The following is a 27,233-nucleotide window of genomic DNA, read 5'->3' as shown; positions in this document are numbered from 1 at the left end:
GCGAGTCTGGAGGCGCTCACAGTGGAGCAACTAGGTGCACCCGCAGAAGAGGGAGGGAGAAAAACCCTAAGCCATTTTTAATTAGGTTTCTTTTTTTTTGAGTGGTCAGCTTGAAGCGTCCCTCTGTCTCCGACTCCCTCTTCATCATGGGACATCAGTGCGCGTCTGTTATGATTTTCCTTCCTGATTTGATGACCCCCCTTATCTTGCCTCTGATCGGCCAGTCCGTAATGTTTCACCCTAACCTTAGCTAATTGTGACTCATCATACGAACACCAACCAATCCCCATGGATTTTCTGCGTAAGTATGGATGTTCCGATTCATCCAGGTCATTGTATTTCCTCCATATATTTTTTTTTGCCTGGATTCGCAGTCCTTTTTCTAGTAGCTTGTAGCTTTGATATGACCTACCTCGTTACGTGGGTCTAAAAATACCTAAGCTTTAGGAATCGCTACTCGTTCAAAAAGAAGTGAATCTACTGCCAAGCTACTGGCAAATGTAGTTAAGCTATATAGCTTAGCTCCATGTAGCTTGCTACTGCCCATCCCTGATTATAGTGTAACTTAATTGTCTTGTAATGTGCAACTTAATTGTCTTGTAATTGATGTACATCAGAGCTATTCAAATGTTTGTATTTTTTGTATTTAGTGTATTTGATTCTGCAACTAGTGTTTGGATCCCACTGTCCGCAATATCTGAAGAGCATGGAAAAAAAGCATTTCACTGTGGTGTACTCTGCATGTGACGAATAAACTTTGAACCTTGATTTATTGCTGAGTCTTTGATTTTTCGTTGTGTTTTACTTTTGTAGCTGTATGTAGAAATGGTGTTGCTGAAGCGGTAGCTGGTTGCATCAGAGCTCTGAGATCTTTTATTGTATTTTATGTCCTTTGTTTTCTTCAATGTTCTCTCTTGTTTTCATTTGTTTTTTAACATATGGATGGACATATTTGAATCTGCGCAGCAATCACATAATTTCCCCGTTGTGGGATAAATAAAGATATAGATAAAAATAAATACATCTATCCTACTCTATCCAATTGAAAAGACAGATGGTATATTTTTTTATGCAATTTAAGTCAACTATTATAACTATAACGCGTCCTATAAACAGGTGAAATAAAAATAAGGTTGACAGTTAATAAAAGCACAATAATGGTTGCCAAATATGTGCACACCAGTGACGTGCTGTCAGGGGAGGCAAGTTGCCACCAAGGGGGTGAAAGGCTTAACCATGAGATATTCAAAAATGAACTAATAAAATAAGTTTGAATTTTTTTTCTTTTGGTCTCTGCTTTGTATGTGATTTTTTGTGTGGCTCCTGTATATTTTGATATTTTCATGGTCAAAATTGCGGAAAAATCTGCATTTCCTGATTAAAATAACGCAGCAGGCGAGAAGTGAGGCAGACACAGGCGGTGCCTCCACGGCTACACACAAAGTGTATTGAGCGCGTGCGTGAAAAGGCAGGCCTTGAGGCAGCAAGTACCTCTGCCTGAAGGTAGGGGGCCATATATTGTCAACTTGCCTCAGCAGTACTCTGACTCGCCACACAGGGAGAAGTGGGAGCGCTCAAGCTAGCGGACACAAGTCTTTCCAGCTAAAGCCAGCCTTTTCCCCCTTTTTAAAAACAAAAACAAAAATTGCATTCATAAAAAAACATGGCATTTTTTATTAGAGTGGGTGTTTTTTTTATCAGATGCAAAAATATTGTTTTATTGCTTGGAATGAAATTGAATTAAATGAATGTGTCTGCCAATATGGAGGACTATGTACTGTGTACGGCGTGGCGCAGTGGTAGAGTGGCCGTGTGCAACCAGAGGGTCCCTGGTTCAATCCCCACCTAGTACCAACCTCGTCACGCCCGTTGTGTCCTGAACAAGATACTTCACCCTTGCTCCTGATGGGTGCTGGTTAGCGCCTTGCATGGCAACTCCCTCCATCAGTGTGTGAATGGGTAAATGTGGAAGTAGTGTCAAAGCGCTTTGAGTACCTTGAAAGTAGAAAAGCGCTATACAAGTACATCCCATTTATCATTTATTATCCAAGATTAAATACTTCTCTAAACTGGACATTAAGACAAAATGAATGTGATCATACAAAGTACGCTTTCATGGAGGATAGCTATTGCTGCTTCAGCTACAAATACAGAAAGGTAAGATAAACGCGTCACAATACTTGATTTATTTTGTTAAAAGCAAATAGGACCAACATGTATTTAATAACAACTTTATCAAATACTTTTTGGACCCATTTATAATATCATAATATCATTATGATAACCTTTTTTTATGAAAGCTAATAAATCCCTTATTATTCCTGTTACTCTAATGTGGAACCTAAATCAACAATGACTAGAACTGCATTTATGAATTTAAGCTGAAAAAAAAAAAAAAAGAAGAAAAAAACCTCCAAAAGTATCTATGCCTCACCTGGTGTTTAGTTCACCGGACGTCACTGGTACACATCAAATGTTAAGTACAAAACAAACATTTACTTGTGTTTGATATTCCAGTTTTTGACGTTTAATAAAATTGTGGATCGATGAAAAGTGTTATCTACCACACCCATTTTAGTATTATATCATATACTGTTTGGGAATTTTGCCAAGAGGGAGGACTGGTCGATAAAAATGTTTAAAAAACGTCAAGTTGTAGTAAAACAAAATAAATAGTAGGAAGGAAATAAAAGCTCAAACAATCTGCTTTAAACGTATACTTTTATTTTGAAAGTCATAAGCGGAAACGCTGATCGACTATCCTCCGTGGAAGGGAAAATCGATACGGGTGTGACTGAAAGCTGCTGCATGGATGTTGTGAAGAAATACTAGCGAGTCGTTGGTGGGGAAAGGGGCTAACGCAATAGCGTCGTGTTTATCGTATAGGTTTTAATATTCTTTTTTTAAAATGGGAAACTGCCACACCGTTGGACCTAACGAAGCCCTTGTGGTTTCAGGTAAACACACGAAACTTGCATTTGGGTGTTGTTTTTCTTCCGAAGCTCGGCGGCCTCTTTCTGGCTGAAGGATCTCCATGAAGAGATTCGAGGCAGGCCTTGGGGGGCGTTCTCCTTGTCTTCACTCGATCATTTGCTCCTTATTTCCTCCCAAAACTACTTTACTAATACACCTAACACATCTATATTGCATATATGTTGCTACTAGCTGGCATAAAAAATATAATTACCGCTGGGTCAATATTCGGTTTACAATAGTAGTTCTAATGGCAAAATTAATCAATAGTGTGTATGCGTTGTGTTCTATTGCATACGTTATTTATTTCAGATTGTCCTATTCCTTGTTTATTTTTTTAATGTTCTTTAAATATTTGTATAAGGCATGAAGGTTGTAAGAAGGCTGGTTGTGGCACAACATGGCCACTCCTTGCAGAAGCTGAATACATTAGATTACATGGGAGAGGCCCATAAAGTCATCCTGTTTGCCAGTGCAACAACAGTAGAATTGTGGCTATCAGCTGATGCTAGACATGGTCAGAAAGCCAAGGACCTTCTCCCTTCACTATTATTCCTATTTTGTATATTCTGTAGAACCAACTCAATTTTATTGTGGTCTATTTAATTTGTCAGAGTCACAGGAGTGCTCTGCTGTTTTTAAGTTCAATGGACCTGTTTTCAGACAACAAACAAGGCAGAATCTAGTCATTCCATAAACGTGCAACTTTTAAAATTGTAGTCCCTCGTCAAATATTTTCGAACTGCAGTTGTCGTTTATATGCTCTGTGTACTAGGGCTGGGCGATTTAGGCTTTTTTAAAAATCTCGATATTTTTAGGCAATATTGTGATACACGATATATATCTCATTATTTTGCCTTAGCCTTGAAGTAACACTATGTGTCTACATTTAAACATTCTTCTTCATACTGCATTAATATATGCTACTTTTTAAACTTTCATGCAGAGAGGGAAATCACAACTAAGTCAATTGAGCAAAACTGTGTTCATTAAAGTTATTAGCAGGTGAATTTTCAAATGATGCTACATTTTAGCAGTAATGCTACTTTTGGTAGCAACGCTTGTACCCCATCCATCCATCCATCCATTTTCTACCGCTTATTCCCTTTCGGGGTCGCGGGGGGCGCTGGCGCCTATCTCAGCTACAATCGGGCGGAAGGCAGGGTACACCCTGGACAAGTCGCCACCTCATCGCAGGGCCAACACAGATAGACAGACAACATTCACACTCACATTCACACACTAGGGCCAATTTAGTGTTGCCAATCAACCTATCCCCAGGTGCATGTCTTTGGAAGTGGGAGGAAGCCGGAGTACCCGGAGGGAACCCACGCATTCACGGGGAGAACATGCAAACTCCACACAGAAAGATCCCGAGCCTGGATTTGAACCCAGGACTGCAGGAACTTCGTATTGTGAGGCAGACGCACTAACCCCTCTGCCACCGTGAAGCCTGTACTTGTACCCCACACTTGACATATTAAAATTGTCTATTCGACATCCTCCCGCTTGAAGCCAAACCACCGCCAGACGATGGACCCCCTGCTGTTTTTCTTGGGAATTAATTCTTCCTTTATTAGCACCTTCTTTCTCTGTTATTACCACTCGCACGGCTTCGCTAGCATCACAGCTAACGTTACCCAGTCTACCACCTCTCTGCCCTGCAATGGCATATACGTATGTGATGTAGGACGTGACAGTATGTGACGTGTGTACGTTTGTACGCTTGCTGTCTGTGAGAAGGACACACAAGAAAGAGTGAGAAGAACCTGCAGTGTAATGCCCGCAGCTAAAAGCAACTGCGTGAGAACGTATACTCGAATATCACGATATAGTCATTTTCTATATCGCACAGAGACAAACCCGCGATAGATCTCTTATATCGATTTATCGCCCAGCCCTAGTGTGTATCATCTAATGTCAAACCCAATCACACATATGAATAACAAACATAAATAATCGCTGCAGGGTCAAACTTTTGCTATTATAAAACTTGTGTTAACCGTTTTTTAATGAGTCGTGAATGCTGGATTGCAAATGTGTGGGTAATTTTGATTTTTTTAGGTGAATGTTATTTACTAGTAACAGTTAACTGTTGGTGTAAGCGAGGCTAAAGAGGATTTTATTATTGCTTGTTAAAAGGAACTGGACTTTTTTGGGGAATTTTACTTAACGTTCACAATCATTTTGAAAGACATGACGACGGTTGGATTTTTTTTTTTAATGCATTGTAAATATTAAATAAACACAAATAACAGTTCGCTTACAGCAGAGCCCTTGGGAGGTCCTCTATTTCGCCCATAAAATCCAATAAATAACCATTCAAAAACCACCAACAATACTCCATTTACATTTCGCGACCTGACAATTAACCAATTAATCGTAATATTGGTATTATAAGCGTTAACACAGACAAACTGTTTATAGCGACGATGTGATCACTGCTATTTGTCTCTATATTTACATCATCGAAAAGTCTGATGCTTTCTGGTATCCTTGCTCCCTGGAAGTTTATTGTCGACAATAAATCATGCGTGTCACCTGGACAGAAGAAGTCTGAGGAGGTAATTTCGACAAGTTGGTACACTTTCACAGCTATTTAGGCCCGGAAATGGCGAGAAAGACACGAAAAGACGTTTTCCCCCTATAGTTTATTATAAACGGAATCACGCAGCTCTCATAGGCTTCATTGTAAGAAAACTTTTGATCGCAAATATTTAATATTTAGAATGCAAAAAACCCCCATCCATCGTCATGCATAATGATTGTGAACGATAAGCAAAATCCCAAAAGGAGTGCAGTTCCCTTTTTAAGTTGAATTTTTTTTTTAATTGTCATTTAGAAATTAGACCACGTGTTAGTGTATTGGGCTGTAGCTTATTGAATGTTTCAGTAATGGAATAATCTATCAATTAGTTTGTTAGATTGATCGAGACTTTATAACCTCAATGCATATTTTAAGGAAAATAGTGAAAACAATTTTCCGCTTGCCATAACAATCTTCCTTTTTCTAGTAAATGCACACATCAACATAAAACATTTAAATTATACATTTAACATGTGTGCATTAATATTTTTTTGCGCTCTATAAACTATAAACTATGTGCCGGTATTTAAAGCTCCAACTACCATGCGGTCCGTAATTTATACATTTTTATTAGTTTCACTCAATGTGATTTTGTGTCCTATATTGGGATTCACAGCTAACTAAACTCTCTGTTACGCCACTTCCTCCAGGGAACAGGCTCATGTTGTACCAGGAATTTAATGCAACAAAGTGTGAAACTATAATTAGAAAGAATACAAAGCCAATTGTACAAAAGTGTACACCGCCTTCCCCCTGAATGCAGCTGAAATAGGCTCCAGCATCCCTCCGCGATCCCAAAAGGGACAAGCGGTAGAAAATTGATGGATGGACAAAGCCAATTAGTTGCCAATCAAAATTTGTGCTGGAGCAGAGCTATGTATGCCATACACTCATCCGCTGTAATTCAAATTTGACAATCTCGTTCGATAACTTATATTACTTGTACTTAAAATATTTAAATTGTCACAATAATCACAATTAGAGAACATGTTGGGCATGTTGTCGTGCAAACTACAAAAGCTCGTACATAATATAAAAATGGCGGATTTGCGCAAAGATCCTCGGGTAAATTTCTGCCATACATGGATAATCCGCTGACGTCATTGGTGGGAAAAACGTCACATATTGTTCAAATTCCAAATGGTTTGTTTGGGGAGAAGTAGAAAGGAAGGCAAAATGATGTTATAAATAGCTTTGCAATTCCCCCACGGTTTGATTTCAAATTTTCTGGACTTCTGCAGATCCCAAATACACATAAGCAGTTACAAATAGGTAAAGAAAGTTGCTTTCCCATATTAGGGCCCTTTTTAAAAAACAGCTTACTCCAATCCAAACTTATGTAAACACATTTCTGTCTGAGCAACTATGATATTATACATTGAAACATGTGCTCTCTTAGACCAGTGTTTTTCAACCTTTTTTGAGCCAAGGCACAATTTTTGCGTTGAAGAAATCGGGAGGAACACCACTAGCAGAAATCATTTAAAAACTAAATTCAGTTGACAGTAATAAGTTGTTGTCACAATTGTTGGATATGACTTCAAACCATAACCAACCATGCATTAATATAGCTCTTGTCTCAAAGTAGGTGTACTGTCACGACCTGTCACATCACGCCATGACTTATTTTGAGTTTTTTGCTGTTTTCCTGTGTGTAGTGTTTTATTTCTTGTCTTGCGCTCCAATTTTGGTGGCTTTTTCTCTTTTTTTGGTATTTTCCTGAAGCAGTTTCATGTCTTCTTTTGAGCGATATTTCCCGCATCTACTTTGTTTTAGTAATCAAGAATATTTCAGTTTTTTTCATCCCTCTTTGTGTCGACATTGTTGATTGTCATTTCATGTTCGGATGTACATTATGGACGCCGTCTTTGCTCCACAGTAAGTCTTTGCTCCACAGTAATTCTTTGCTTTCGTCCAGCATTCTGTTTTTGTTGACTTTGTAGCCAGTTCAGTTTTAGTTTTGTTCTGCATAGCCTTCGCCAAATTTAAATGCCTTTTATTAGGGGAATTCATCTTTTGTTTATTTTTGGTTTAAGCATTTTTACCTGCACGCTGCCTCCCGTTTTATCCGACGTCTACAAAGCAATTGGCTACTGGCTGCCACCTATTGATATGGAAGAGTATTACACGGTTACTCTGCCGAACTCTAGACAGCACTGACACTCAAAAACAACACATAACTTGCATACTATAATTACTGGTTTGCAAAAAATATTTCTAACCTAAATAGGTGAAATTGGATAATCTCCCACGGCACACCAGACTGTATCTCACGGCACAGTGGTTGAAAAACACTTTTAGACATAAAATACACTATCAGTGACAAATAATTATGGTTGTATGGTATACCGGTACTTATGAAGTACCGCGGTGCTAATGAATTAAAAACAATACTATACTGCCTTTGAAAAATACGGGTACTCTTTTCATCTGTATGCTATTGTGCAACGCTGACGCACAGAGCCGAGGTACATGTTAAGTGTGTCAGCACCCACACAAACACAGCGCACAAGCAGAAACTGAGGAGAGGAAAAATGGCATATAAAGGTAATTCTACTGGTTAATAAAGAGGTTGCGTGAAGCGCTATATGGAGGTATTTGGGCTCAAAATTATTGATCAAGGTGACACTTTGAACACGGAAGTGCCGCGCTGTAAGCAGTTCTTTGCAAACATGCCTAGCCAAAAGTGGCAAGACAGTATTATCACTTGTGCTTCAAACTTAGGAAAATATTTAAATAACAATTATCCAGACCTGCACAATGAGTTTAAAGGTAATATAGTTAACTTCATCCCCTGCTGTTCACATCTTTATGGCAAATATTAGGGCAGTCAAAACCGCCCGTTTGGTGTAAACCAGGGGTAGGGAACCTATGGTTCGCGAGCCAGATGTGGCTCTTTTGATGACTGCATCTGGCTCTCAGATGAATCTTAGCTGACATTCCTTAACGGGATAAGTAATGAATAATGCACCTGTTCGAAGTTTTGGGTGGCTCAGCCAATCCCAGCTGTCTTTTGGGGTACAGGAAGGTCACGTTATTGGTAAGAAGTATTGTATTTATTATTGGTTAGCTTCAGAATAACAATGTCATTAAAAAGAATGAGACTTATTGTACTCTAAAAATGTTGGTCTTATTTATAAATGAACAGATTTAGTTGTATTCACTGTTAAAAAATACTAGATGGCTCTCACGGGAATACATTTTAAATTATTTGGCTTTCATGGCTCTCTCAGCCATAAAGGTTCCCGACCCTTGGTGTAAACTAATGCGAGTGAAATTACTGAATTGTGTTACACATTTTTACAATTTGTTTTATCCTTAAGAATGTGTCTTTTATCTGCTACATGTCTTATTTTTCTAGTTTCAGCCATAGTATTGTTTTTAGTATTTACTAATAATTGTATTTGTCTTAAAGCGCGGACCAATACAATACAATGTCAGTAAAGCTTTCTATTCATTCTATTCTAACCTAATCCTAGAGAATGGCATGCTATATTTAATATGTAAAATTGTAAACTGTTCTTTGAGCACAAGAAAAGCCCAGTGTGTTTAATACTTTTAATTTTTATTTTAATCTTCTAAAATTGTTCTTTGAGTGCAATCAGAAACATACGTTTAAAATATCGTAAGATTTTCTGTTTGAAAAAGTACTTCGTTGAAAGATTTAACAGTGTGTATATTTATTTTAGTTATTTAAAAACAATTGTGTGTATAAGTACTTTTTGTGCACAGTCAACAATATTACAATAATAATAATGACTGTGGTCATTTTGGTCACGAGAACCGTGATATGAAATTGTCATATTGTTACATTCCTAGTGTGCACAATGCTGGGCCATACAAAAGTCACCATGTAAACTGCATTGCACAATCATTTTTTTCACTAAGACGTTACAAAATTGACTGAAATGCTGATTCGTTTAAGTGCAATTTGGATTCTAGCCTATGCTAGCCTGATGTTAAATCACAAAGCACACATTGCACACTAAATCAGTTTCATTGTTTTTGCAGTGCACATTGAACCTTCAATAATCTCCGATCTTTGCTTTTGTTTGTAAATCACATAACAAAACTGCATCTGCTTTGGGGATTTTCCATGGTGAAGACAGTGCTAACCACACAGAGGAACAGAGAAAAGTGGGCATAAGCTGTATATGGTATGACCAAACTTTACTGACTCTGCTGTGTGGAGATATACTTATCAACTGTGAAATTTCCTTTTTTGACATGCTGTAAAAATCTCCATGGTGTATTTTTCAGGTTTATTTGTTTGTTGCAAGTCGTGAATTGTCCTGTCATATCAAAGCTGAATACGGGATTTTAAGTGTGTAGATTGGTATTCGGTTACTCAAACAACCCCATCTCCGCCCTTGGTAGTATGCAGTCAGGAATGTCAGTTATGCCAGAGGTAGAAAGACTGGAGCATTAATAGTCTGTAGCTCATCGGATCGCTAAAGACTCTCACTCTTGTTGGCATTGACAAAATTTGGTTAATTTCAACCATAAAGCATGTGACACTACATACCGTTTTATAGAAAAAAATGCTGCAACTAAATCATGCTCTCAAACACAGATGCTGTGCCTGTTGTGTACTTTCGCTTTACAGTTAAGTTACTGATTGTGAATATCTCAATTTAGCATTAACACAAACGACCCAGTCTTGTTTACAATAGGAGTTAATCGGCAACTTATGGATAGCAAAAACATGATTTGAAAGACGGTTTTGCAAACCTGCTTAAGTCAGCCCTGCTTTAATTGGCAAACTTTAAATGTTGAACCAGTTAACTCATTAAGTTCCGGTTCACCGGGTTCTTCTTTGTTACTAACACGTGCCCACTTAAGTTGTCTTTCTCAACATAACATTTGAGAACCAAAGGGGTAGGACAGGACAATTAATCAAATTTAAATTTTCGATTATGGCTTCTCACGGTTATGAAATAAAATAATCAGAAAAAAAAAAGAGTATTGGGCCGCGCAACGTGCATGCAAAATTTGACGACGACGATGAAACAGATGAGGAGCGAATAAGTGAAAAAAGAGCACAGAAGTTTGGGATGTCACCATGGTTGCTATTTTATTTGACCCATCGCAACAGCACGGTGGTACAGGGGTTAGTGCGTGTGCCTCACAATACGAAGGTCATGGGTTCAATCCTGGCCTCGGGATCTTTCTGTTTGGAGTTTGCATGTTCTCCCAGTGACTGCGTGGGTTCCCTCCGGGTACTCCGGCTTCCTCCCACCTCCACAGACATGCACCTGGGGATAGGTTGATTAGCAACACTAAATTGGCCATAGTGTGTAAATGTGAGTGTGAATGTTGTCCGTCTATCTGTGTTGGCCCTGCGATGAGATGGTGACTTGTCCAGGGTGTACACCGCCTACCGCCTGAATGCAGCTAAGATAGGCTCCAGCACCCCCCGCGAACCCGAACGGGACAAGCGGTAGTAAATGGATGGACAACCCTAGTCAATAAACAATAATTGCTCAAATCAATACAAGAAGTAAGGCATATGATTTCCATGTTCACGTAACCGTGGACAGAGTCACAAAATTGTGCAGGGAAATTGAGATAATTGTAAGTAAAATGTCGTCATTCTGAGGAGAAGAGACATTTATTTGAGAAAATAATGAGTTCACTTATTCACAATACACTCAAACGTCCTGAACTCAACAATGTCGAGGCGGCCACTTGCAACGGCGACTAAACTACTAAGCTTAAACTAGCAGGAACAATCCATACACCCACAGCACATCTCATCTTCTTGTGTTGTTGTAACGACATAGTGAAATTAGTGAATGTTACATTAATCTACAAACACTGGTTGCAATTTGAGAGGTTTGATCTTTTTTATTTTTATTTTTATTTTTTTACAGCCACGTCTCCTCATTATTCTTCAAGCCGAGAACAACAGCACAGCACAATTCCCCCTTCACAATAATAGCGCGTTGCGCCACATCCAGTCTGACTGCGGTTTCAAAATTTCAAAAAAGTTCACAACAAACAACGATGGACCTCAACAGTTCTGTTTGATAAAAGTATGAAATGTCGTATGAAAACATCCACCCATCCATTTTCTTTTTCGCTCATTTTCATTTGGGTTTTGGTTAAGATTGACGCCTATCTCAAATTTCAGGTAACCATACATGGTTATAGGGGTTCTATTATGCAATACCAACCTTTCTTACACAATATAGACAATATATAATATAAATTATATAGATTAGGCTGACGATAAAGTTTTTTAAACTTTCGTTATATCAAGATAATGCCTGTTGATGACACATTCTAGCTGTGTCTGCAAATTGTGTGTTTATGCTAGCGGCCCTGCATAAACAAAGACAGTGGGGACAGACAAGCGCATTCACTCCTTTTCTAGCTCAAAACATTATTGGCAAATGTTCATCTACCGTTCAGAAACTGTCCGAAATAGGATAAGGAAACAGTTATTGAATATAGGGGCTGATGTGGAGCATTACTATGTTTACCTTGGGTTTACGTTACAAACTTCAACTTATGTTTGTGCATGCTTGCGACCCCCCTCCAACAACAGAGACAAAGACACTGGATTAAGAGGCTTCACTCTGTTACTTTCACTTTACTATAGCTATCTATGAAGTTATGGGCATATTTTAATATACCTGTACTTTTACAAAATCTCAGAAGTGGGATAAGAAACAAGTGATTACATTTGGAGGATGAGGTTTTGACAATTGGCAGAGTTCTTTTTTAGTTTTTATTTGCAACCCTCTTAATGGAAATGTTCCTAAATAGTTCATATGTTGTGTTTGGGGTAAACCTAGGTGTGTGTGTTTGTCAGTAAATATAGTTGAGCTCCTCCCCGTAGTGTTTCTGTCAGTTTAACGTGACAGCTGGGAATGTGACCCGAAACACTGGAGAGGAACCAGACTCATTGCTGCTTGTGTAGCTCAACTAAACTGACACAAAACGTTCCCTTCATTTCTGCAACACTTTATTGTTTGATAAGACATATTGATTTGAAATATTTCCTACCACAAGTACATTATTTCGTTGCACAATCACGGTTGTTAATGAATCCCCCAAACCTGCGTTGCAGCATTAAACTGAAGATACAGTAAATAGTTGAATGTGCTTTTTATGTTGTCACTAAATGTATTTTTGTTTTGTCGCAATAGTAAACGCACAAGGCTACTTACTCTACTAGTGTTGTGTCACGTGAGCAAACATTGCGACATCAAAACATTTGATAATGGAAACATGCATGGTTCAAATAAGTAAACATGTGGTTACTCATTTCAGTCAAAAAGCAATTTCTTTGTTAAAGTGGAATCAAGTTTCGCTTATTATGACTGTATTACAAATCTGTGAGTTTGGATTTAAAGCCATAATTTCTTTTGACTTTTGGATGCCGTGCTGCTGTTGGATTTCATTTAGGCCAGAACCAGATTGTAATAGTTTTCATAAACAAGTGTATCCAGCAGATAGGCCACTTGTGATAGACGTAAACATGCAGATCCGCAAATGAGACTCCCCCTATATTTAAAAAGGCCACAAACTGTTTCTATTGCCTTGAGTTTGTGGTTACCATCCATAGAGATTAAATCAAAGTCCTAAGGAGATTTAGTATAACACAATCAATTTATATCATGGTTAATTGTAATATTTAAAATGTATTTGGTTTGAATAAGGTTTTACTACATTCAAATAATGATAAAAAGCTGTTGATATATCAAAAAATATTTGTCCAGCAATTTGTATGTTGTCAAATGTCTGCATGGCATTACCGAAAAGACAGGACTACCCTAACTCTTCTCAATTTTTTGTAAATTTCTATCTTCATTATTGTAAAGCTGGGATGGGTTGAATTGCTTTGTTTTCTTTATTTAGATTGATAAACATTCCATGATTTATTTGTAAAAAAAAAAGATGAAAAATACATTTTTAAGTAGACTTTTCTTTTAAGCCAACACTGAGTTTACAGTATAAGTCATACTTTAGCAGTCAAGAGGAGCTTGCAACCTGTAACCTGTTTTGAAAAGGTTTTGTTGTCATTTACCATATTTTTCGGACTATAAGTCGTGTTTTTTTTTGTACTTTGGGTGAGACTTAGCCAAACTATAAAAAAACAAACAAAAAAAAAAATGTGGAGACTGTGGAGAAGACTGCGACTTACAGTCCGAAAAATACGGTATATACCCCGGGGGTCCCTGGTTCAATCCCCACCTACTACCAACCTCGTCACGTCCATTGTGTCCTTGACCAAGACACTTCACCCTTGCTCCTGATGGGTGCTGGTTAGCGCCTTGCAAGGCAGCTCCCTCCATCAGTATGTGAATGGGTAAATGTGGAAGTAGTGTCAAAGCGCTTTGAGTACCTTGAAGGTAGAAAAGCGCTGTACAGGTACAACCCATTTATTTATTTTATTTGAATAACATACTGTAAGATTTGTGTTGAATCGAGAATCAATTCTTAATCCAATCGAAAATCAATTCCAAATCCAATCGTGACTGCAAGAATCGGAGTTGAATCGTGAGGCGCTCAAAGATTCCCATATCTACTTTTCATGTCATGCGGTTTGGGTTGTAAGGATTACCTATGTTAGTGATAAACAGCGGTAAAACTCACGACAGTTAGTAATAACTTTTCAAATTAAAACAATTCTAAAACCAGGATTGGTAACCGCGCGTCGCTAAAGTCACGGACTAATGATACTGATCATTTCTCGGGGACGCAAGCAAGTGTGCTGATCGCTCGTTAGCAATTTGCTGAGCTAGCTCGAGCAGCTAGCGTGCTCATCAGTAGGTGGCTATAGCTAATCTTGGATAAACTCATTGCTGTCTGAGCAACTAAGCAATTCAAATTGTGCTCATCGAACCTCCAGATTGTGCTTTTATTTAGGTATTTTATAACTAAAGGTTAGTTAAACGATGTGTAAGTACTTTTTGAATACATTCGACAATAATTGTGGTATGGGTGTCACGATCCGCTTTCGACGAAATAGGAGTCCATCATAGAGAAAAAATATAAAAAAATATTTTGAAAATGCACTGTAAAAGGAGTGAAGAAAAATAACTATGGATGCACACAAATGGTGTGGAGAAACAAAAACGCACACAAAAGGTGTGGAGAAGAAACAATTAACACTACACGACAGAGACTCAGGAACGATAAACGTAAGTGGAGCCAGAGCAGAGGATATGAACGCAACTGGAAGGGTAAACCAGCAGAAATCTACCGTACTAGCAGAGGTGGGTAGAGTAGCCAGAAATTGTACTCAAGTAAGAGTACATTTACTTTCGAGATTTATTACTCAAGTAAAAGTAAGGAGTAGTCACCCAAATATTTACTTGAGTAAAAGTAAAAAGTATGTTGTGAAAAAACTACTCAAGTACTGAGTAACTGATGAGTAACCTGATTACGGCAACAAATAATGCACAAAAACATAAAAATAGCAATGAGCAAATTCAGAGCCAGGAATATCTCTTAAGCAACTAAAACAATAATATATATTAAATAATAGTACATTAAAATAAAATAACAAAAATGTCACATTGAGCCACAATAACTCAACAGCACCATAGCCTCAGTGGTCATTCATTGATTTGATTGATTGATTAAAACTTGTATTAGTAGATTGTACAGTACAGTACATATTCCGTACAATTGACCACTAAATGGTAACACCCCAATACGTTTTTCAACGTTTATCAATTACTTAGTAAATGATCAAGTCGAGGTGATGTACCTCATATATACATATACATACACACACATATCGTTTATACACACACATATCATACATACACACATCATTTATACACCCCCAAATTATATATGTATGTATATATATATATATATATATATATATACACATACATACATTTATATATACAGTATATAATTTATATTTATTTATTTTGCCGTTTTTGTTCACATGTTGAAGGTGTTTTAATGAATATACATGCATGTTTAACATATAGATTCCTATCTTTCATGAAGACAAGAATATAAGTTGGTGTATTACCTGATTCTGATGACTTGCAATGATTGGACTCAGACGTCCACGTTTTCAAATGGAGGAGAAAAAGTTCCTCTTTTCTGTCTAATACCACATGAAAGTCGTTGGTTTTTGGCATCTTATTTGTCCAGCTTTCATATTCGTTTTTATACACTTTACAAGAAATACATTGGCGGCAAACTCCGTAGTTTGCTAGCTTCTTTGTGCTGGCTTTCGGAGACTCTTATTTTGTTAACGCAGGTGCAATGGAGCGGCACTTTTATTGTGAAGACAGGAACTGTGCGATCAGTCTTTAGGCTTTTGACGGGAAGTACGGTTGAAATAAAAAGTGCCTTTTTTCCTTTACACTTTTTATTGATTGATTGCAACTTTTATTATTAGATTGCGCAGTACAGTACATATTCCGTACAATTGACCACTAAATGATAACACCCCAATACGTTTTTCAACTTGTATAAATCGGGTCATGTGACCGCCTGGCTCTGTTTGATTGGTCCAGTGACTGCATGTGATTGGTGAAACGCAGGCATGCGTAGATTCTACTTTGAAGCTGTCATTAACCAAAACAAACATTAATAGATCGATAAAAAAAAGTAGCGAGTAGCGAGCTGAATGTAGATAAATGGAACGAAGTAAAAGTAGCTTTTCTTCTCTATAAATATACTCAAGTAAAAGTAAAAGGATGTTGCATAAAAACTACTCGTAAAAGTACAATTTATCCCGAAAGTTACTCAAGTAAATGTAACGGAGTAAATGTAGCACGTTACTACCCACCTCTGCGTACTAGCGCCGAGTAAATGGACAAGAGAGCTTAAGTAGTCAGGAGGTAATGGGTATTACGCGTGCGCAAAGGTGGCTCTACCCTGTGACCCAAAAACGAGGAATTGCAACAAAGAGCAGACAAGCGGCAGAAAATCTTGACAATGAAGTTTTCGCATCACAATACCAGATGGTTATGAACTACTTTTATTAAGAAATTCTTTAGGTGACCAAACAAAAAAGCCTGTTAATTTTTAAAGTAGTTGCAAAACTCAGGTGGCGCAACTAAGTATTATGATATATTTGCGGGAGTCCCCCATTATAGTCTGACACTGCAGTCAATAAGCACCTTCTTTTCTCTATACTCTTGTTGTAGGGCAGACTTGCTTGTACATGAATACACATCCTGCGCTGTTGCCATTTCTAATACAAAGTAGCGTATGGTTCAAACTTATATCTGTCAGTAGACACTATACACGGCTGACGGGGGGAAGACACAGATGAAGCGGAGGCCCGTAAATAAGACCGCCCACAAAACCTTGCATCTTTAAGAGATGGTCAGAAAGCAGTTCGAAGATGGTCTGTGTAACATAACTTATGCAAAATTATGGACTAAGAACCACCAATACATGTCATGTAGACCACATGGAAGTGTTTTAAATGTACAAAAAAAATCATAATATGACCGCTTTAAGTAAGAAAAGAAATTGTGAGCACACACATTCCTTTATACTTGCTTATTTCTCCTAGAACCAGCTGTGATTGCATTATGTTTATTTCTTTATTTAAAGATAGCTATATGACGCTGTTGTCTTTTGTGTTGCTTCTAAGGTGGCTGCTGTGGCTCTGATCAAAAGACGTATGTTGTTGGAGGCTGGGCTTGGGCATGGTGGCTCATCTCTGACATCCAGAGGTAAGATGTCACTGCATGTTACCAATCAAACCAAGAAAATACTTTTTCAGCAGTAACTGAAAAAAAACAAAGCGTTAAAATCAAATGAATACAAGTCTTGTATGTTACAGTGGTCTGTTGTTTCCTGGTTGTTTGCAATACCATCTGAATTTACATATAGTCTAATGATAATAAACTGCGGTAAAACTCCTCCCGTTTCGTATTACGGTTTAAAATCGAAATTATCGTTAAACCGTTATTGGTAAAACTTTGATAAACTCACAGACCGGTGACACTCCTCATTTACTGAAAAAGCATTTTAGCGCTAACGTGCCTAAATTCTTACATGAATACAAGAGACACTAACTTCTTTCCCTGATAAAATACAACATTCACCAATCTAAACTTGTATAAACACATTACTGTCAGAACAATTAAAATATTCAATAGTTCACAGTAAACCTACAGGCTGTGCTCTTTTAACTCAGAGAGATCGATCTATACTTGAAGAAATATGATAACAGGAAGTGAGTTTGCGTTTGTTTTTCTTCATCATTAAAAAAAACATTTAAAAACTTTTACTAATTACAAATTAAAGAGGAAGAAGATAAACATATTTAGACACTATAATACAAATAATAGTAAATTCACTTTTTTTTTCGATTTGGCTATTGTTTACAATCCTTATGAGAGACAAGAACACATGTTTTTTTTAAATTCTAATTTGTATTAATCGGCTTGAATACAGAACAAGGCGCGGCGAGTGAAGAGGAAGAAGTTGTACTCTGAACAATCCAGTTTGCCTCTAAATCACTCGTAAACCGCCAACGATACTTCATTTACTTTCATAATCTGTGTAATAATCAAGTTGTAATGACAATGTTATTGTGAAAGTGAACACAGAATGACTGTTTCTCTAGTGTAGTAACAAGGGCTGTCAAACGATTAAAACATTTAATTGCGATTATTGGATTATTTTCATATTTAACTCAACATTAATTGCGATTAATCGCAGACTGTTACACTTTTTAATCATTAATAAGTGTACCCTAGACAGATAATTTTCAAGTTTTTAAGTCCATGGCGGGACATTAAGTTTGCTGTAATGTTATTCATCTATCCATTTCCTACCGCTTGTCCCGTTCGGAGTCGCGGGGGTCCTGGAGTCTATCTCAGCTGCATTCGGACACCCCGGACAAGTAATGTTTTTTTTAAACATTATGTTTATCTAAACAGCTCAATACAAAAAGGACATAAACACACTTTTAATGTAAATTTAAAAAAATACCTGCAGTGCGTTGATATCTTGCCAGGTTTTTTATTTTGTAGGAATACAGAAGTTGTATTCTTGCTTTAGGAGCACTAGCATTAAGGGGAGAGGAGATACACCATGTTTAGATACCCGTTTCACGCATTAATAACACAAAATGTGAATTGCAATGGTTTGATCGTCAAAGATGTTGGTATTATGATATTTCTACCTGAATAAATGCTTTTAATATTCTGTGTATTTTGTGTTGTACAAGTTAATGGTCTTCATGACAATGTCTTAATCTTCTCTATTTATCAATAACATGTAATATTCAGCCTGATAATCATTCTGTAACTGAGGAATAGCCACCAGAACATGTTATAAAGGATAAACACTATGGTTTCCCATACAATTAAACGATCGTGGCGCAACGCCACGGCAAGATTAATGCCGCTACACCTTCGAAATAAGTTTTTTCTTTTCTTTTTTACATAAAAAACCTTTTTTAACATGAAAACAAATTTAATTGGTGTATAAATGGATATATCGTACATAATATATTATTTACATACTATTGGCTATAAATAGTTTGTAAAACAGCTCAAATATCATAAAAACTTTCCTCATTGCTTTATTTTTGAAAAAAATAAACGTGCTTCCAATCTTCGAAAGCGGTTCAGCTGGGTACACACCTAAACTGAGTTGGGAAAGTTTAAGAGAAAGGTATTTTAAGCTAATTAATCTATTTATTGTTAAAGCCAGTGTAAACTACCCTAAATCTTTTGACATTACTTCCGACAATAACCTCTACCTTTATGCCTTATGCGTCTCCGAACCTGTTTGGACATTGTTGTGTGGAATGTGCATTTGTCTCCGTGCGTGTGTGGGTTTTCTCCGGGCTCTCCAGTTTTCTCCGGCATTCCAAAATTATGCATGTAAGGTTCATTGCCATCCATCCATCTGTTTCCTACCGCTCGTCCCTTTCGGGATCGCGGGCATGCTGGAGATTATCCCGGCTGCAGGAAATCAGGGTACATCCTGGACAATTCGCCACCTCATTGCAGAGCCAACACGGACAACATTCACACTCACATGCAGACTGCAAATTGTCTATAGATGATTGTGAGTATGAATGATTGTCTATCTGTGCCCTGCGATTGGCCATGATGATTAAGTTAGCTTTTCTATTATCTAACCATTGTACGCTAGCATTAGGCTAGTGGCATTAGAGCTCAACCTTCATCCTGCATAATTGTATTGTTTTTTTTTTTTAGTTTATTCCAAATAATATTATTATTCTAACATGAGTCCTGCATGTATGTTGCACTTCATGTGTATATAGCATGTACTTTCTCTAATGTGGTTAGTTTTACAGTGACTTCATTGTGAAGAATATCAACAAAACACCTGAAGTTGTCAATTGACGATTTACATACTTGGCAAACTAAATTCCAACATTCAGGGAGAGCAGAATATAGTGTAGCCTAGGGCCGGGCGATATGGCCATTTTTTAATATCCCGATATTTTTAGGCCATATCGCGATAAACGATATATATCTCGATATTTTGCCTTGGCCTTGAATGAACAATTGATGCATATAATCACAGCAGTATGATGATTCTACGTGTCTACATTAAAACATTCTTGTTCATACTTCATTAACATATGCTTATTTTAAATTTTCATGCCGAGAGGGAAATCACAACTAAATCAATTTACCAACACTGTATTTATTAAACCGTTATTAAGCAGTGGCACAAACATTCATGCCATTTCCAAAACAGAAAGTGCAAGATTGTCAGAGACATTTTAAAACAAGCTATTAGTGCTCTTTTGTGCATGATGTCACTAAAATGATGTGTCAGAACAACACTAAATTAAAGTGCACTTTTTGTACAGAACGCCACTACAGTAGTTTAAAACGAATAAAGTGCACTTTTGTGCATGATGTCACACAAGATATTTCAATAACTGTCAAATAATAATGAGCTGCATAATAGGAAATCATATAGTGTTCGTCCTTCGCTATGTGGGAGGTTACTGTAGACAGTATCTCCTTTTGTTATTGACTATTTTTTTCATACAGTGTTGATCTGGAAATGTTTTGCCTTAGCATTTTGATGATGTGGGCGTGTGGCACTGAACGGATATGTTAACATGTGGAGTAAGCACTCTTCATTCTCTAGCAGGTAACTTTTCAAATGATGCTACATATTAGCAGTAATGCTGCTTTTTATAGCAACGCTTTTGCCCCACACTTGACAAATTACGGTTGTCTGTTTGACATATTCCCACTAGAAGCCAAACCACCACCAGACGATGAACCCCTGCTGTTTTTCATGGGAATTAGTTCTTCCTTCATTTGTTACCCGATTCGCACCTTCTTTCTCTCGTATCACCACTCGCACGGTTCCGCTAGCATCATAGCTAACGTTACCCATGCTCCTATCTCTCTGCTCTGCGAGGGCGTATACGTATGTGACGTATGACGTGACAGTATGTGACGTATGTAAGAAGGTGCACTTGCTGTCTGTGAGAAGGAGAGACAAGAAAGAGTGTGAAGAGCCTGTAGTGTAATGCCCGCAGCTAAAAGCAACTGCCTGAGAACGTATACTCGAATATCACGATATAGTCATTTTCTATGTCGCACGGAGACAAACCCGTGATATATCGAGTGTATCTATATATCGTCCAACCCTAGTGTAGGCTGTGTTACATTTTACGATAAGCAGCAACAATTGAAACAGGCATAGAGCAAAGAGAGCACAGTCTACAAAGTCAAATTTCTTTTGTTTAAGCTGATTGGTTTTCCGATTCTGATTCTGTAAAAAATGTAAACCGTAATATTATCGATAGTATTAGTAATAACTAATAACACTAATATTTTTTTTAGATATGCATAAAACATTTGTTTAGCCTTTTTAAAGAAAATCATGTCGCGAGCCAGATGTGGCTCTTTTGATGACTGCATCTGGCTCTCAGATAAATCTGAGCTGACAGTGCTTAACACGATAAGTAATGAATAATTCCACTTGTAATTACAGTGTTAAAAATAACGTTCAAAATATAAAACATTCTCATTCATTTTTAATCCATCCATCCGTTTTCTACCGCACCTGTTCAAGAATTTGCGTTAAAGGTAAGAAGTTATTTATTTATTATTGGTTAGTGTGGGGCTTGCCCTCCTGGGGGTTCTTCAGACCACCAAGCACCGACACGAGAGCCTGTTTCAGGGTTACAATATTGTTTTATTTTTCAATTAGTCTCTCAGTTCTAGCAATTGTCTTTTTCTCTTTCGTTCTCGCTCGCGCTCTGGCTCCAGCCCCAACCCCAACCCCGTCTCTCCTCCTGGCTGCTGCTTATAACAGAGCGACAGATGATTAGATAACAAGGCCCAGGTAGGCCTTCTACACACCTGTCGCTGATTTTAAGGCCGATCCTGGCAACACCCCGCTTCGCTGCAGGCCCGCAGGCCACGCCCCCTCCACATTTAGCTTCAGAATAACAATGTTATTACAAAGAATAAGAGACCTATTATACTCTAGAAATGTTGGTCTTACTTAAAAATGCACGCGTTTAGTTGTGTTCAGTGTTAAAAAAAATATTATATGGCTCTTAAGTAAATACATCCTAAAATATTTGGCTTCTTGGTTCTTTCAGTCAAAAAGGTTCTCGACCCCTGTCATATATAATATAATGTTATATTGACCACACCCCTAGCCACGCCCCCACGTATATAGTGGCAATCTTGGGGTAACCCTGACATTACAAAAAATCTTTGACATAGGATGATTGTAATGTAAAAAAAAACATTTGGTTAGTGTAGACGGGATGCTTTTATTTTGAAGCTTGAAGTGTGTGATTAGTTTGAGAAGGTGTTTTGACATAATTTCACGACAAACCTGACTGTTTGATATAAAGTTACTCCAAAGTTCCTGTCTGCCACCTTTCTGCTGAGATTTTATGCTATGTTACTAAAGCAGTCATAGTAACAATCTACATTTTATGTTATTAATTCACCGTGAGTGTAATCTAAGTTAACTAAAGCTCCTCCCACTTCTCTGAATGCATCGCATAGCAGGTGTTTTTGCTCCAGTGAAGACGGCTTACAGCGAAAAATAGTTTAATATAGTCGCGGGAAAAACTTGTCACTTTGGAGTTAGTAGTATCACATCGCGTTGCTCGCAGAAAAACTCACACTGCTGCGGCATTAGTAAGAGGAAAGTTAGCTTTTGTGTACGCAGCTAAAATCGATAAGACACAAATCTGTACTGACTGAAAAACATTAACAATCGTATTACAGTATCTGTAAAGTATTAGCCCACATTTCATGTTTTGCTTGTACACAGCGAGCTTGACAGTTTATGTAGTTATACTAACAAGCATGATATATTGCCTCAATATTATAGTTTCTCACTAAATGGGCAGTTTTCCGTTTGGTTAAGTTGGGGATGTTAATTTTAGGTAGGTGGATTTTTTTTTTTTTTTACCACTGCATCGTTTGTTAGCACTAACAATAAAACTTTAATTGTGACATGGTTTCTTTGAGCAGTGTCCTCCTCGCAGATAGAAAAAGCCTTTCCATCGATAATAACATTGTGTAATAACAGCAGAAGCACTAAATTTTTATTGGCATAGTTTTGCAATCTCCACATTTACACCGCCTAGGCATGACAGTCCTGACTCTCTCGATTACCGTTTGCAGCACCTTTTCACTCTCTCTTTGTCAAAGCAGCAGTTCATCCTCTGTATATGCAGGTTCAAAAAGATAAGGTTGTGAATCCTATTTTTTCCAAAAATGGTCATCTTTGTCGTCTATTACCAAGTATGCCAGGATTAGAACGCACTTCATTTTTATAATTTGGAAGAAAATGAAAAACAGTGTTCTCTTTCCTGTCTTTGTGAACGATAAACATTCAAATTCTATTGTGGTGCAATGGTTGATTTATTAAAATGTTTGTTTATCCTTATATGTAAACATTGCTGCTCACCACTGTGGGTTTCTTTTGAGCTCCAGTGATTACTTTGGAAAAATAAACAAGTAGGCCCCCTGTTTAATCAACTAGTGTGAGACAAAAATGACATTACAAGAAGTAACTTCACATTTAGGTTCAAGTTAAGCAATGTACTTTGCCAACTCAATGTTTTTTGACTGCCAGTGTGTAGCTTTGTGTACTTAAAATATAAAAAAAATCTACTATGCAAAAGAATGAATTGTTCTTAGTCTTTTTAAAAAAAACCTGTTACTCTTATGTTAGCTGACTTGGACTAACCTGTCGTGATATTTATGTGCTTGTGGAGTTTCTGTTTTTAAAGTACTCAGTCATTATATTTAACCTGTTTTTGTTCGTTCATGCTTGTGTTGTTGATCTTGGCTCTACTTTGTCCGCTTCAAGTTACCCATTTCTAATTAGAATTGTGCGCCAATGTTGCTTGGAGACAAAATGGTGGACTGCAACAGCAAAGTGAGGCTGTTGCACGGATGAGGTTATAAATTCACCAACCCTGCAGAGACACGCTTTACTTTCCGTTAATCCTTGCTGCAATCGTCAATGAACATTTGGGTCATCCTTCTTAGAGGATTTAACCAGAGGAAGAGCTCTTGATCATCTCTAAAGTCTGGAGCACTTGCGCTAAAAGCCCCTTGCTTTTGAGCCTGTAGCTGGTTCGGGGAAGGCAGTGTGTCTTCCTGCATTTGATGTAGCAATCATGTTAATGTGCAGGCCCATGACTCAGTGATCCAGATCTCCTAAAGCAAACGAAGAGGGGCCTGGTGTCATTTACTAGAGAGACTCCTTCTGCTGCAGTCGGTTTCTGAAAAAACAAAACAAAACACTGATGCCGCCAAATGTTATAAAAGGAGAGCCTCACTATTTCGTTTAAACAAACAATAATGGAACCAAATCTTAGCTACAACCGATGTCACCTATTGACATTGATTCAAATGAATTAAACAGAACATTCGTGTTTCATTTGAGTGTAAACTAGGAACAATAATCCTGTCCTCTACTTTTATCCCTGTGTTTGGCTCAAACACTGAAAGGGGTGCAAACACTATGCTGCTTAATTATAACTCACCGTTGGGATTGTGCAATAGAAGCGATACAAGATGTAAATGATATACTGTATATTGGGCAGGCGATAGAGTTTTTATTACTATCGTCATATCGTGATAGTGCATGTTGACACATTCTAGCTGTGTCTGCAAATTTGACAGCGACAAGCACACAAACCATCTTCAATGCAATGTAGCGTCCTAGCTAGAAGCTAATGTCCCTCCATAGCGCAAAGTCACCTCTGAGTCAGCAATCCTCGCTTCCATAACAGCAAATAAACTAGAGCTGCGCTTCCATTACCCCAGAAATGCAATAAACCTAAATATCGCATTTAGAAACTTGTTATGGAAACAAAAGATATTTTTACGCTCTCATGAGGTGGTTTTTCATTCCGATATTGAAGTGTGTCGCAAAAAAAGCAAGGATGAAACACTTTTTTTGCATTTACAGGGCACCTAAACACAGGACATGACGTGTCTGTGAATTTCTTGTTCACAAGTCTCTCCCAAAAATCTTTTATACGTATATGTAAGGACGTTGCCTTTGAGTGATCACCTGCTGCCTTCATCTTCTATTGACAATCACGTGGCTGCAATTGTAATCACAGCTCCAAAACCTTGGAATTGCAAAGCATACATCTTCTTCAATGTGTAGTTTTACAAATGTAGCTGTTTTCTTTTTTTTTGTGAAAAACTTCAACTAAAACGCAGCTTATATTTCTTACAAGTATCATCTCTGGAAAATGAAAAATAGCTAAGCATGCTACAATACGCACCATAGAAAGGTATAGTAACTGCTAATCTATAGCTCTTGGAGGTGGGCGAATCGATACAAATTAGTTACGAAACCAAGTAACTCAGGAAATAAGTCACTGTACACAAGGAATTTAACGGCAAAATTTGTTTTACATTTTTAATTGATATTGTTACATTGCCATCCTGTGTTTTTGTCTGATTTAGAATTGCAATCAAAAATGGAATTATCCAATGAATTTTAAAATGTAAATTGTCCGTATCAACATTGATATGATCAATACCGCTCCTATAACTACTTCCAGGGTTCCCCCTAAACCAGGTGTGTCAAACTCTTATTGGCCCAGGGGCCGCATGGAGGAAAATCTGCACACGCGGGTTGGACTATTAAAACCGTGGCATTAAAACTAAAAAATAAAGACAACTTCAGACTTTTTTCTTTGTCTTACTTTGGCCAAAAATAGAACAAAAACTTTTTGAAAGTATTGCAACAAAAATATAGAAAAAAAATACAGGCAGCAGTAAAGTTTAGATCCATGAAGGAAAGAAGAAAGTGAATGAATCCTTATAACTGAATAAATTTACATATTGATAAAAATTGGTTTTCTTTCATATTATTATTTTTAATGAATTAAGCAACGTTTATAACAAACTTTTTCCAAAACATAATATAGAATGTGAGATATAACAGGATAATGCATACATTTATCATTTGTTTTCAAAACGGTTACAAAAAAGTGCGACCCCAAATATGTATTGTGGGACCCCATTTTTATGACTTGATGGGGTCCCTGGGACCCCATTTTGAAAATTCCTAGCGCCAACACTGAAGGAGTATTGGTGGTTGCAAAACAGCAGCAGGCAGTTGTGGCCTGTGGGCCGGTTCTAATACTTATTAAATATCATCCCGGGGGCAATAGATAATTCATACTGTAACGACGAGCTAATTTGATGTTAGTTTTTCCCAATGTCGCAAACACACCGTCTGTCCCTGAATGGTGATTGGCGAAGAATGAGGAAGTGTTGTTTTGTCTCTGGGGAAGCGCGGACTCACAAAACGAAAGTGTTTGCACGGGAGGGTAAACCCTATGAATTGTGCCGTTTGTTATCGTAAGATTGGCAATAAAAAATAAAAATAGCGTTAGACTTTGTGATTTCTTCTGGAAGCTACTATGTGTTTTATTAGTTTAAGGATGTTTTCAAGCAAAAAAAAAAAACTTATTTTCAAGGTTTACCGGTAATCAAAATGCCGTGGTGGCACACAACATTAAATTACATTAAGGTGAAACCCTGACCTGGAATTAGATTGATACCCACATTTGCAGAATTGGTCAAAACTAATGTTAATTATCCAAACAACAGAAGAAAAGGTTTTTATTAAATTTGAACCAAATTGTAGAATGTAACCACTTATGACAGTAAATTAGCAAGTAGATGAATAATAGTTTTGAGAAAATAACACAATCAGAAATGACACAATATGTTTCAGCATATGTCAGCAGCTAAATTAGGAGCCTTTTAACTATATTTGATATGGTTGTAATATTATTAACATATTTACATAGGTAAATATATAAATCCATCCATTTTTCCACCACTTGTTCCTCTTGGGGTTGCACTCAGGGGAAAGTGGCCTACACCCTGTTCAAGTCGCCACCTCATCACAGGGCCAACACAAGTAGACAAACAACCATTCACAATCACATATTGGGATATACTGTATATGTACAGTATATCGTTTTCGCAGGGGGCTGCAATATATATCGTGATATAGATTTAGGCCATATCGCCCATCCCAACTGCCCTTATCATGGGAGCAGATGCTTTCACAAACCGATGCACGATATACATCAAATCAACATTGAGTTTTCCATTAGATAGATAGCTAGATAGATCAAAAGTGGTTACAGGAAACAGCAATTTTGTGTGCGCTGCTGGTGATGCAGTCAGTGTGGTAAAATGTA

General features: G+C 37.5%; 1 protein-coding gene across 3 annotated transcripts in view; it reads left to right on the top strand.

Annotated features, from left to right (window-relative positions):
- Window positions 1–2,765: 2,765 nt before the first annotated feature.
- The window catches only part of LOC133551354 (flotillin-2a), a 55,025-nt gene continuing 30,557 nt past the window's right edge, over window positions 2,766–27,233 (top strand). The window contains exons 1-2 of one of the 3 annotated variants that reach the window (XM_061897989.1): window positions 2,766–2,957; window positions 17,148–17,229. In XM_061897989.1, coding sequence (XP_061753973.1) covers window positions 2,909–2,957; window positions 17,148–17,229 — 131 coding nt within the window. In that variant the 5' untranslated portion in view covers window positions 2,766–2,908. Of the gene's footprint in view, window positions 2,958–17,147; window positions 17,230–27,233 lie in introns of those variants that run through there. The other 2 variants (XM_061897987.1, XM_061897990.1) reach the window with 2 other exon arrangements.

The sequence above is a fragment of the Nerophis ophidion genome, linkage group LG04, assembly GCF_033978795.1.
Source record: "Nerophis ophidion isolate RoL-2023_Sa linkage group LG04, RoL_Noph_v1.0, whole genome shotgun sequence".
NCBI lineage: Eukaryota > Metazoa > Chordata > Actinopteri > Syngnathiformes > Syngnathidae > Nerophis > Nerophis ophidion.
The sequence above is the reverse complement of the archived record's forward strand: the minus strand, read 5'-3'. Positions and strand labels throughout refer to the sequence as shown.